Source organism: Calidris pugnax, unplaced genomic scaffold, assembly GCF_001431845.1.
Source record: "Calidris pugnax isolate Ruff unplaced genomic scaffold, ASM143184v1 scaffold13, whole genome shotgun sequence".
NCBI lineage: Eukaryota > Metazoa > Chordata > Aves > Charadriiformes > Scolopacidae > Calidris > Calidris pugnax.
The window spans coordinates 8281786-8294438 of NW_015090810.1; the positions used below are offsets into that span (position 1 = coordinate 8281786).

General features: G+C 40.0%; 1 protein-coding gene across 1 annotated transcript in view; it reads left to right on the top strand.

Annotated features, from left to right (window-relative positions):
- Positions 1 to 12652, top strand: part of TMEFF1 (transmembrane protein with EGF-like and two follistatin-like domains 1) — a 93463-nt gene extending 80811 nt beyond the window's left edge. Inside the window, exons 9-13 of the mRNA XM_014938439.1 lie at positions 1615 to 1763; positions 2631 to 2696; positions 6575 to 6698; positions 10825 to 10983; positions 11417 to 12652. Coding sequence (XP_014793925.1) covers positions 1615 to 1763; positions 2631 to 2696; positions 6575 to 6698; positions 10825 to 10983; positions 11417 to 11501 — 583 coding nt within the window. The 3' untranslated portion in view covers positions 11502 to 12652. The remainder of the gene's footprint in view (positions 1 to 1614; positions 1764 to 2630; positions 2697 to 6574; positions 6699 to 10824; positions 10984 to 11416) is intronic.
- Position 12653: the final 1 nt, after the last annotated feature.

Here is a 12653-nt window from a genome sequence, read left to right on the forward strand (position 1 = left end):
TTCTAGTAAGAAAAATTATCATACATGCATCATGTTGATATTTGGCTGCTTCATGAGTACTTTGAGGTAAGTTCCTAAGATGTGTGGAGACTCATTACTGGGGCAGTTTTTCACTGTTAGGAGGTGCACTTAAAAACCCATTTGTACTAGAGATGTTCTTTTGTCTAGCAACAATCTGAAGTTCACAGGCATGAAATATTACTGGCAAAATTAGCATCTTTAAATTTAGGTAACAAAAGGTGCTTATGGAATAAGAGGGAGAGAGGAAGGCACACAGGCCATTTTCAGTGTTTCTGCAGCGTGGAATTAGGTTCTGCTGTGCCTCTGACTTGAGGCACACATCTGTCTGTTTAATCATTTAATTGTATCTGGAGCAGCTGGAAAGAGAATTAAAAACCTGGGAAGTTGGTAACTTGGGGTTTTTTCCCCACCCTGTGTCTTAAAAGAGTGAGCAAAGATGAAGCTACAGCAGCTCCTAGCAGTCAGACCATGTGCCTCCTGTGTAGAGCTTTTTGGCAGGGAGAGGACAGTGTGTCCACTGCTACAACCTCAGAAGATGCAAAGCAGCTCTTTCTGCTCCCACAGCATGAGGAGGAGCTCCATGGAGAGCTGGACTGGCTGCTCCCCAGGTCCCCTTTCTGTAGCCACACTCTTCACACATTCTCCCAGTCCAGAGGCGGAGCAGAGCTTGCAGAGCAATGTGAAACACACACATAAACCTTCATTCAAAAACAATGTTTCAGTTAAAAAGTAGAATATTGATTAAAATAAACACGGGTAATAGGGTTTGGAAAGCTGGAAAGCTTATCTGTGCCATTCACACATGTAAAATTTCAGGACTTTTTGTTGGGGCATCAAGACTATCTAACCAAAACCATTTAAGTCATATCCCTATGTAAGTCTTTGGCTGTCCTACATTTGGATGGTTAGATACCAGCTACATGTTAGGTCTTCATTTTCCCCACTTTGTTTTCTGGTTGTAAATTCTATGGAAAATTGCTGTGTCTAAATATCTGAAGTGTCAATTGGATGCAATATGAAATAATTTCGATCACACAATCCTGCTTTAATTACCACATAAGAAAGCCACTGTTAACTTTCAAAGGTATGATGATTGTCTTGCTGAAATGACAGAGTTAACCAAGCATACTGATTCTGTACTGCCCTCGGAATAGAAAAACTCCTTTTACTGTTTAACAGAAATGGGAGTCCTTTTTGTTCCCTTCTCAGGGATCCTGACACCCCAAAAAAAAGTAGAATATTCATCTGGTTTTGGTCACGCTTAAGAACAGACACCACAAGCTGTTTTATTAATGTAGTAAATTTTCCTAGCAATGTGTTATCAATTTTCAGGTGGTAATCATTGAGATTGATATCACAGTAAAACTTCAGGAAACATCAATGCATTATTAAAAGCCCACTGAAGCACCTATTCATAATTTTGTATATTCTGCTTGGAAGGCTGAGATGCCAATGAATTCTTCAGCATCCTCACGCAACATGCTCTTCTCTCCTGGCATTAGCGTATGAGCTAGTGTTTACTCATGGCTCAACACGACTTAATTTTTGTTTGCTGGATATCAATTTTGTTTTGCTGTACGTTTCAATTAACAGGTGTGTATGTAATATAGACTGCAGTGGATACAGTTTTAATCCTGTATGTGCTTCTGATGGAAGTTCCTATAACAATCCATGCTTTGTTAGAGAAGCATCATGTCTGAGGCAAGAGCAGATCGACATCAGGCATCTTGGACACTGCTCAGGTAGGCATAATTTTGTTTTTCTGGTAAATGTAAATTCTGATATAAGCGTGCTTGGTAGAGCTTTCTCTTTTCCAGATCAGAAGTCACTGATCCAGTTATCAGTGAACTCCCCACCTATCTTTTAGAGTTCCTCATGCAGAGGTATGTTTACACTACATGTATATGTACTGTGTTTACATTACCTTCCTTTGGCTGGTATTACCTGGAAAGACAGCAAAAGCTCTTAGGAGAATCTAAGCAATTGTCCAATGGGTCTTACATGAGTGGGTGGTAAGAAGCAGGAGAGCAAAAGGAATACCAGTTTGTGGGAAACATTCCTTCTTGCTACTGTGGGCTGTACAATGCACTTCCAAGGTGAGTCAAGTTGAGCCCAAATTGCACAAATATTTACCCATTTTCTTTTCCAGTGTTGCAATGGTCCACTGAAGCTCTCTGTCTACTGCCTTGTAGTTAATCATGTGCGTAACTCTTCAGTTTTGGGGTCTTGCAGTTAGGACCTTCTCATGGGAATAGCAGCTCTCCAGCATCTCTTTGCCAGTTCCTTCTAGATCTGTAACTTGGACAGTTCCAAAACCAAAACAGACTGTCAACAAAATGACCTAGGCCTATTCCACCAAAGAGATTTTAGTTCAAAAGCTACAGCTTGAAGTGTGCCATGTGTTGGTCTGGATGCTGGGGTTACTGACCATTGCTGACCAGGTGTGCTACCAACCTGGTTTTATGGGAGGAGCAACATGGGAATGTGTCCAGTTTTACTGCTATTAAAATACTTCTTTGAATACCATTCTAGTTTCTCAATGACACACATGTAGTGGTTTGGAAATAAGCTTTTCCTAATAGCTGTCCATGCATGTATTTATCATCTAGACACAGATGACGCAAACGCAGTTGGAAAGAAAGATGATGGCATGCAGTATCGGCCGGAGGTGAAAGGTACTGTGCTGACTTTGTGCTCTTTGGTTATGGTGCACAAGATGAGAAAAGAGAGCACACGGGTCCCTTCTCGTCTGCCTTACAGCTTTAATTTCTGTAACCGAGACAGACCCGTGAGCAGCTGCTTTCTTACAGCTCTGGTGTTGTACAGCTGGCAGGAGTGACCTGGGGGTGATTTGTGAGTTTTGCACACTGTGCTCCTCTAAGATGCCCAGCTGCTCACCACCCATTGCAGCGGTCACAGGATTAGACTGCACCCAAGTGCTGTGAAAATGACACAAGAAGACACCAAGCTGTGACATTCCTGATGAAATGACACAAGGCCCTTACCCCATGACCCTGTCTTTTCTGTTAATTTTTGAAAAATAAGGCAGATTCTGTATTTGGTATAGAATCATAGAATGGTTTGGGTTGGAAGGGACCTTAAAGATCATCTAGTTCCAACCCCCCTGCCGTGGGCAGGGACACCTCCACTAGACCAGTTTGCTCAAAGCCCCATCCAGCCTGGCCTTAAACACTTCAAGGGAAGGGGCATCCACAACTTCAGCAACTTGTTAGGTTGTTTTAAAATGTTTTCAGTGAACTAATAGGCTTAATCCCATTGGTTAAAAATGTTTGACCTATACAAACCTTATCTTGCCTTTAGTAACATCAGTATAAATGAAGTAAGGCAGCGTTTCACTTCCTGCTCGGTTTTCTTACGTGGTAGTAGCCCATGTGTGTCAGGTGCATTCTCAGAAGAAATATGCAAAGAGCAGATCTGCAGAGGTGTTAACCTACCTTCTTCTCTTACAAATAATAGCACTGGGAATGGCATGGAATAGAATAGAATAGAACAGAACAGAATAGAATAGAATATTTTAGTGGAAAGGGACTACAACCATCATCTCGTCCAACTGCCTGACCAGTTCAGGGCTGAACAAAAGCTAAAGGGCATTGTCAAAATGCCTCTTAAACACTGCCAGGCTTGGGGCATCAACCACCTCTGTAGGAAGCCTGTTCCAGTGTTTGACCACCCTCTCGGTAAAGAAATGCTTCCTAATGTCCAGTCTAAATCTCTCTTGGTGCAACTTTGAACCATTCCCATGCATCCTATCACTGGATCCCAGGGAGAAGTGGTCAGCACCTCCCTCTCCACTTCCCCCCCTCAGGAAGCTGTAGAGAGCAATAAGGCCCCTCAGCCTCCTTTGCTCCAGACCAGGCAAACCCAGAGTCCTCAGCCGCTCCTCATAGGACATTCCTTCCAGCCCTTTCACCAGCTTTGCTGCCCTCCTCTGGACATATTTAAGGACCTTTGCATCCTTCTTAAATTGTGGGGCTCAGAACTGCACACAGTGTTCAAGGTGAGGCCTCACCAAGGCTGAATACAGCAGATAAACCCCTATTTTGAGTGGCTGGTTGTGCTCTGGTTGATGCACCCCAGGACACACTGTGACTCATATTGAGTCTTCTTGGTGCTGGTCTTAATGCAGGTTTTGTTGTGAGGGGTTGGTGTTTTCTCTGTTAGCTCTTCTCTTCAGTGTTTTCTGTCATTACACTAGCTTTGCACTCCCATGGCCTCCCAGAGTGAAGTCATCCCACCATAGCTTTCAACATTCCTTGTGTTCTTCTTGAAAACAGCCATTCAGTGCCAAAAAGCTCTGTATGTTTTTTTTTCACAAATTCTCTTATTCTCACTCCATATAATGTACCAATTGGGATGATTTAATGTCAATTTTCACTTACATTATGAAGGCATAAAAGGCACCAAATGGAATATACATCTTATTATGTGATGTAATATAACACCACTTTTGGTTCCTATTCAGAATCAGTTACAGCCTTTTATTCATTGTATATAAATTGCCCTTGAAATCTATTTAGTGGAAAAAACATTGTATATAATTATTATTATTAACATGTATAGCTTGTGCAGTTGCAAATTTGGCAAATGATGTGCATGAAGGAAGTATGCCTTGTGCAAAAAAATTGTTTTGAAATTTTTTTGTGCAGTAGTCAGGTCTTTTTAGACAGTGAGAGCCTGAATTGAACTACTTTGAATGACTTTTTCTTCAGAGAACAGTCCACACTTCTATCTGTTTGCTTTTCCTTTAAATTCCTGGGAGTTACTCGTTCCACCCTGTTCTCTGAATGTATAATGCCTTCTAGACTATAGAATCATAGCTATGACAGTCTCCTCCTCCTGCACTGCAAGTGTCTACCTGAAGTTACATCAGAAAGGTGTTTCTTCCCAGATTCAGCCGGCCTGCTGCTTTTATTGGGCCAAGATGGGCACCAGGGTTCCAGGTTTTGTGCAAGCCTCTTCCTTCTGGTGACGTATCTGAACTCTTCTATCCAGTCACTCTTTCAAGGCTTTTACACCAGTTAAATATTTCACTTTGAAGCTCTGAAGCAGTCTAGCAGGCCTCTCAGAATAAAAAAAGATTCCCATCAATAGGCAGGTAAATGTCTATTTTACATTAGGAATCACCTCCCGCATTTAACAACATCTCTTTGCTTAATGCAAGTTTTGCTTCTGACTTTACAGCCCCAGATTCAGGGTATGAATCCTTCCCTGGGCCTCACATTCTGTATTAGTACATACATTAAAGCCAGGCGTGGGGCAGCTATCTGACTAGACTAATGGAATTGTATGTAGCAGGATCAGACGCAACAGTAATTAACTGCTTGGAGGAGGCAATGGTTTTGAGATGAGCCTTCTCAGCTTTTCTTCTCTTAGACTTACCATGACATAGACCGTTCCAACAGGGCAATATTAGACATATTGTTGGTTATTATGCAATGTCCTTCCTTCGTATCAAGTCCTCTACATCTTGGAAGCGTAGCCTGAACTATCAAGTTGCCTTATATCTTGGACCTCTAATACATTTTTTTCCTCCTGGAACAAATTAACAAACATTCCACAGAATGTGCAGAGAAAACCTAAACCAGCAGTGTGTCTTTTTTTTTTTCTCTTGTATAAATACATTCTCTTTCTTGCTAATGTTATTCCAAATATCTGCAGTTGTAGAAGAGATTTCTTCTTCACAATCCCTTTTTGCTTTGCACCTGCAGTTCATTGTAGTCTTGTGTTTGTGAGGCTATAGTCTATCGCCATGGAAATGAACATAATGCCACAATTACATTCACAGCTTTAAATCCTTGGTCTTTAGGGAAGTTTATTATGAAATATCAACTTCTCTATTTAGGACTTTTTACAAAACAATTTTGGGGAAAGAATGGTTGAAAATGTATGCAGTTTTAGATAGTTTTAGTAATATGATAGAAGCATGGAAGATGCTGAGGTGGAAGGGACCACCTTCCTGTGCTGGGCTGACCCGGACAGCAGCTAAGCACCCAGCAGCTGGGTCAAGATAAAGACAGATTAAGAAGTGAAGGGGAAAAAAAAAAGGAGTAAAAAATAAGCAATGCACCAACCACCACAGCCAGCTCAGGTCAGGGCTTTATCAAGTTGTTTTCTACCCAGCAGTCACAAAGTGTGGTTTGGCTTCTTTCTAACCCTTCAGGTCTCTTTTCCTCTGTGTAGACATGGCAGAGAGCCCTGTGTATCTATGGATTATCCCTTTGCCCCAGCGCCACTGACAAAGCTTCTGCTGATCTTTCTGCATTGGCTTGTTTCTGTGATGAATACTTTTCCCCTTTTGAGAACCCTGACATAAGAAGCATATTTAGATGCCTCTGAGGATCATTTTTCAGGGCAGTACATCCCAGTAAATCTCTGTAGGTGCCTCTGAAACTTTACCCTGAAGCCTCTGCTTTATTATTCTGTATTCCTTTATTCACTACGAGCTTTTAAGGGTATGCTGTTCCTGGTTGAGATTTTTTAAAATAAATATCATGCAGCCCTGTATAATTGTTTATGTGTATTTCTTTTCAAGATGCCAGTGATCAAAGAGAAGACATTTACATTGGAAACCACATACCTTGTTCAGAAAGCTTCAACGGCTACTGTATACATGGAAAATGTGAATTCATTTATTCCACTCAGAAGGCTTCCTGCCGGTAAGTCCTGCCTGCCTGCAAAATGTGCTTGAAATTGCTGTAAAGCTTAATCTAAACGTGCTCTAGACATAATTGCAGCCCGTGTCAGTCTGCAGTTACCTCAGCACTGGCACAGGAGCCGTGTCCCCACTCTGTGGGCAGCACCCAGTTGCTCCAGTCCTGCGGGAGCCAGTGCTCAGAGGAGAGGCTCGTTCGCTCAGGTAGTTCAGAAGCTGAATCCCTCTGAGGTCTGTGGCCTCAGTGTCGTCTCCTTATTTTCAGCTGCTAAATCCTATCTAGAGAAAAAAACCAAAGCCAACCACAAAACTGCCTTTGTCTTGCCCTGGCTTCTCTGTGTGACTGCTCTTTCCTCATTGACCTCTCAGTCTACTCTACCTATCCATACCTTTTATTGCTTTTGTCATAAACTCTCTCTAGAGTATCAATATCTGATTTTTAACATGTATCGCCCCTTTTCACAATAATAGGCTTCATCTAGAAAGTATAAAGTTGCAAAATATTCTTTGGCCCAAATTTTTTGTCTGTGGTATAATCTAGCAGATCAGTACACTCAGTATTAAGCTACTCAGTTTTTCCCAGGAAATCTGAATGTTTCATTTTATTTCCTTAGCTCCTAGATAATTTTTTTTCTTTGCATTTCACCAACTAAATTCTGCCTCTTTGTTTTCATTAAAAAATAAAAATAATTTGAAAAGTTGTTTATAGAAAAAAGCCACTTCTTAATATCTTGGAGTGCCCTACTTATTAGGAGGTTTCACTCCTGAACTTTTATCTTGCAGACTTGTACTTTCAGATTAATTTGGCTGAAGATGCTATAACTCTTTGCTTTCCTTTGCTTTGGAAACTTTAGCTGTAAATCCACTAGATACTATCACATTTTCTCCCTTGATCTTTATCGATCGAGGATATTTAGGGTTTTTTCCACTGCCAAGATTTAAGGGTTTCCAGACTGATCAGGGAGCAGGAAACTCAAAAGGCAGAGCCAGTATGGTTGTCAACAGAAGCACCTGGAAGCTTATGTTATTTCTTTTCCTATCTGAGACCCTTTCTTGTTTGTTTTCACATTTCCAATGGGACTTGTTTTTCTCTTTTCTTTGGCCAGAACCAAGAGAGCTCAACATGGCTTTGCTTCTCCTGGGAAACTGGGTGCATCACCAACATATCTTGATGGGCATTAGGCAGCACTATTTGATTGCAGTATTCTTTTGATCTGGAGCTGTGTTTAGCACAATTTCTGATGGATTTGTGCTGAAAATATTCAAAGTAGAGATATTTCAAGGAAAATATTCCTGGTTGAATGAACTTTTTTTTTTCATTTGTCAGAATTTTTTTCTGGATGGCACTAATCATACAGTCATTTATTCATGTATGATTCAATTACTATTCAATAATTTAAATATCTATTATTACTCTAATAATTACTGATAGGCAATATATTGATGAATTTAATTAAGGTACTATCTCTTTAAATTCTATTTTATAATTGCATTTACTATTACTACCTTCAATTATTTATTTAAACAGACTGAACAGTATCTCAGCACTCGATCTAGCACAACAAACCTCACGTGGTTCCAGTCAAGAATTTCTGACTGTCAGTTCTTAACCCTAGGTATCAGACCTCCTTTGGATTTTTCTTGGCTATTTAAATACTAATGATCTTGTACTTTATGTGTGTTTCCTACTAGAGCAGAGTTATTAAGGAAACAAATTATTTATATCAGACAGCAATCCCCCATGGTGATCATGCACTTCTACCAAAGAAAAAAATTCTTTCTTTGGCAAGGAAAATGTGATGATGAATACCAGGGGCAGACTGTTATTTTCAAATTATTTACATTCTCATACATGTTTAGCATATACATTGTTTAATTTGGTCTTCATTTCCTGGTAGTGATATGTGTAAGGTTCCAGATAATGTACAAAATTGCAGAAAATACCTGTGCAGAGCAAATTCTGACTTTTGCTTTCACCGAGGGCAATGACTCTCCCTGCTCGTTGTACAGCAGTGTCCAGGAGCGCCAGCAGGCAGGTGGCGGGAAGTTTTGTAGTAGCCAATTGCATAACATTGAGTTTAGTGGCCTTTGCAGCTGGGACATGGTCTGTCTCCTGCTGCCCACCTTGTGCAGTGCAGTTCTGCCCTGTCCTCATGGCAGGCTGCATCAAGGAGGCACAGTTCAACCCTTTGCAAAGAAATCTAAATTTCTTTACACTAGCTCAATTAATTGACTGATCAGCATATCTTGATAAATCCACGCTGACCTCTATTTATCTTGCTACTGCATTAATGCTATATTATCTTGCTATATATTAATGCAGCAGAATGCTTTAAAATCTGTTCTACCAGTTTCAGGTAGCTTTAAGTACTGCCTAGTGCTTCATCCCACCTATATAGTTCTTAAAACAAGCACTTTGCATGAATTCAATGCCCCTGAATCTCCATTCAACACATTTCTGAGAAATAATTTCCTGTCACTTCAGTGTTTCTGAGGCAACATTTTTGAATTACCCGTTCCTCCTCTGCTTTTTTTTGCCTCCTCTGCCTCAAAGCAATTCTCACCTTGATCACACTTTGACTGTTACCTTCTTTAATGAAAACAAAAGCAAAGTAGCAATAAGAATTCAGTCCTCTTCACTCGCAAGGAGTCCTCTTCCTTATTGTCTCTGTGTGATTGCCAACATGTTCCCCATCCTCTCCCTTCTTGTATGCTAACGCCTGTTTCCTTTGATTCCCTTCCTAGCCAGTACTGGGCTTCCTTACAGCACCTGGGGGCTTCTCTTTATTGACTCTGCTCTTACTGGAACGTGTTTCATGCCTGAACCAAAACTCTGTACAGAGCAGCTCATGGCTGGAGAAAGTAGAGTCACAAGATTATGAACATGTAAACCCCAGCTCTTATCCCTGCATGCAAAGGGGGATTAGGAGCTGCATTAGCAGTTGTAGGAAGGTCTGTGGAGTAATTATTCCATCCCTCCAAACAGAATTAATTCCTACCCTAGCACAAAGCTTTTGGATGGATGAGATCAATTACATTTGGGCTTATCTGATCCAGTTTACAAAAGGATTGATTCTCTGCCTGTGTGTGTATGTCTTCTCCAGCTTCCTACTACAGAGCTGGAGGCCAGTTGTATGATTATGTTGTCCTTATGATGCGTTCACATCAGTTCACATCAGTTTTAAAGGATGGCAGTACAAGGAACTCATTCAGGGATCTAAGTTGTGGGCTTTGATTCTGCAGACTTCAGCTCAGTGGCTTGGGTGGCTCTTGCCTTTCCTTATTGTTCTTCTGCCTCCCTTTCCTTGAGATACGAATTCCTTCAGAGAGTGTTTCCACTGCCACCTTCACCACATCCCGCACCCCCTGATCTCACGTCACTGATCAGGAGCAGCCTCTGCTGAGCTCCTCACTGACCTAACTGCTGCTTTGCTCAGACAAGAAATTATTTAGAGCAGCTGCTGCTCTTCTGTCTCCAGCCATTTATCCCACACACCTGGCCAATTTTTAAGGATTTTTTTAAGGATTCTTCCATGAACTCTCACACTCTCAGCTGTGGGCCACTGGGCTTTCTAACCTGACCTCTGTCAAATTTTGGTTTGGTGACAAGGCAGGAGGGGATCTGATGCTGGTCTTGGCCAATAGGTTTTGCAGGATTCCACTTTTGTAGGCTGCAGCTTGAAAAGGGATCTCCTTTCACCCCATTTTTCAAGGATATTTTTCCTCTTTGTCATTCCTGTCCTATACTGACATTGCAGCTGAGTGAGCACGTGCCTTTTGTGTCCTTCTTTGTGTTTCATTTAGCTTTGTCTACTTGTTTTATCTCATTGCTATATTTGTCCTAAATATTGGCCCAACTTAATAATGACCCCACAGATTTCTTTTGCCAAATCAGGACCTTCACCACGCTGGTGAGTTTTCAGAGTAACCTTACCCAGGGAAGCAGAGCATATTTGCTCTATCTCTTGCCACAGAAAGCCAAACCAGTCCCCAACCCAAGCATTACCCTGCCTCCACCTCCTCACCAGCTTTTTCTCAGCTTCAATCACCTCAGACTCCTTATTTCATCTGCAAATGACTGGGCTGTTGTCAACTTACAGATTCCATGAACTACTCCTTTTCTTTTTCAGGTGTGAATCAGGATATACTGGACAGCACTGTGAAAAGACAGACTTTAGTATTCTTTATGTTGTCCCAAGTAGACAAAAGCTTACGCATGTCCTTATTGCAGCAATAATTGGAGCTGTACAGATTGCCATTATAGTTGCAATTGTCATGTGCATAACAAGGTAGGTAAAGACAAAAACAGTGAAAAATTACACATTGTATGGATATACTTTTTCTGTATTTAAATATTTGACCCCCCAAATTTTATGTGCTTTAACATATATCCCAAAATACCTACATAAAAAAGACCAAACGACTGAAGCGGAAGGATTATGTAACATCTTATCACCCTTTTTTCTCCCCCCACAAAACACACATTTGTTTAAACCCACAAACCATCAGTACCCACTCTGAATCCCCAGACCAAATATCCAGCAGAACAGATCAGTCTTGAAACACATCCAAAAGGTCCACTTCTGTGTTAGACCTTCACTGGAGTTATTCAAGCATTGCTGATATCCTTAAGATACTAATATATGTTACTGCTAGCCTTAATTTTATGCAGCATATATAAAATCAGCCCTCCTTTTTCATTCTATCTTTTTTTTTTAACAGAAAATGCCCCAAAAACAATAGAGGACGTCGGCAGAAGCAAAACCTAGGCCATTTTACTTCAGATACATCATCCAGAATGGTTTAACTTAGTGATTTTTATACCTACATTGACCATGTGATGTACATTTTTATTATATCTTTTTTTAAAGAATGGAAATATTTATTTCAGAGGCCTTATTTTTGAACATTTTTAGTGTAACAATGTTGGTCTATATTCTGAAAGCATCAGCTCTAACAGCTATGGACTGTTTTAGTATCTTTACTTTTATGTTTTTGAATACAGTAGTTCGGTTTCTGTATCTGTATCACATGGTTATATAATAGACTTGTGCTTTATCCATGGAATGTAATATTTTTGGGAACACAGATTTATTCCACCAATGGTTGTAGATTTAAAAACAACAACAACAACAAACCAACAAAAAAGTCCACATTACCTAGCAAACAAGGCATGAACTAAAGGTAAAAATGTTTACAGCTTACTTTTCTTATGAGAAACTAGAAAACACTGTGTTTAAATACCGTAGATATTTAAATGTTTTTGGAAGTTAGTAACTGATTTTTTAGACACTGCCTATCGCATGAACTGTGAAGCTGTGTGCTGTGTGTAGTTGTAACATATTTATAAAACGTGTGGACTGGGTCTAAGCACTGCCATCTTCATAAATAATTCCAACGATTTATTTTTAAAGAGGAAAATTATAAATTTCATAATTGGGGAAGTTACCTGCTAGAGCAGATGGCACAGGTGCAACAGAAGTAGGTCTTAGTAGATTTAGGTATTGTAAAAATCGGTGTTGAATAATCGAACACAAATAATTGGAATAAAGCCTACTTTATCACTGTTAAAGCTGTTTTAATACTTCTTAAACTTTTTTAAAGAAAATACATGTTTTAACACCTACAATATGGATTGTATAGTGTTTGTGATTAAAATAAAAAAAAAATAATAAAAGTGAATGAATTACTAGTGCTCTTGTATAGAGTATTTTCAAGAGCTAAACAAGTCCATCCGGATTAGTCTGCTGGTCATAGGTATATTAATAGACTGTTAGTTGTCGTTTGAAAGATCCCGAGATAAAGTGTGAATAGGATGTGTTCAGCTGTTTTAACATGTAGTGTAGGCTATCCAAGTTTTGCATGTAGGATTTAATAATTTGTTCAATAAAAAAAAAAAATAATGCTTTTGACATTTTGAACTGGAAAAGCATGTCACAATACAATGTTTTCACTATAT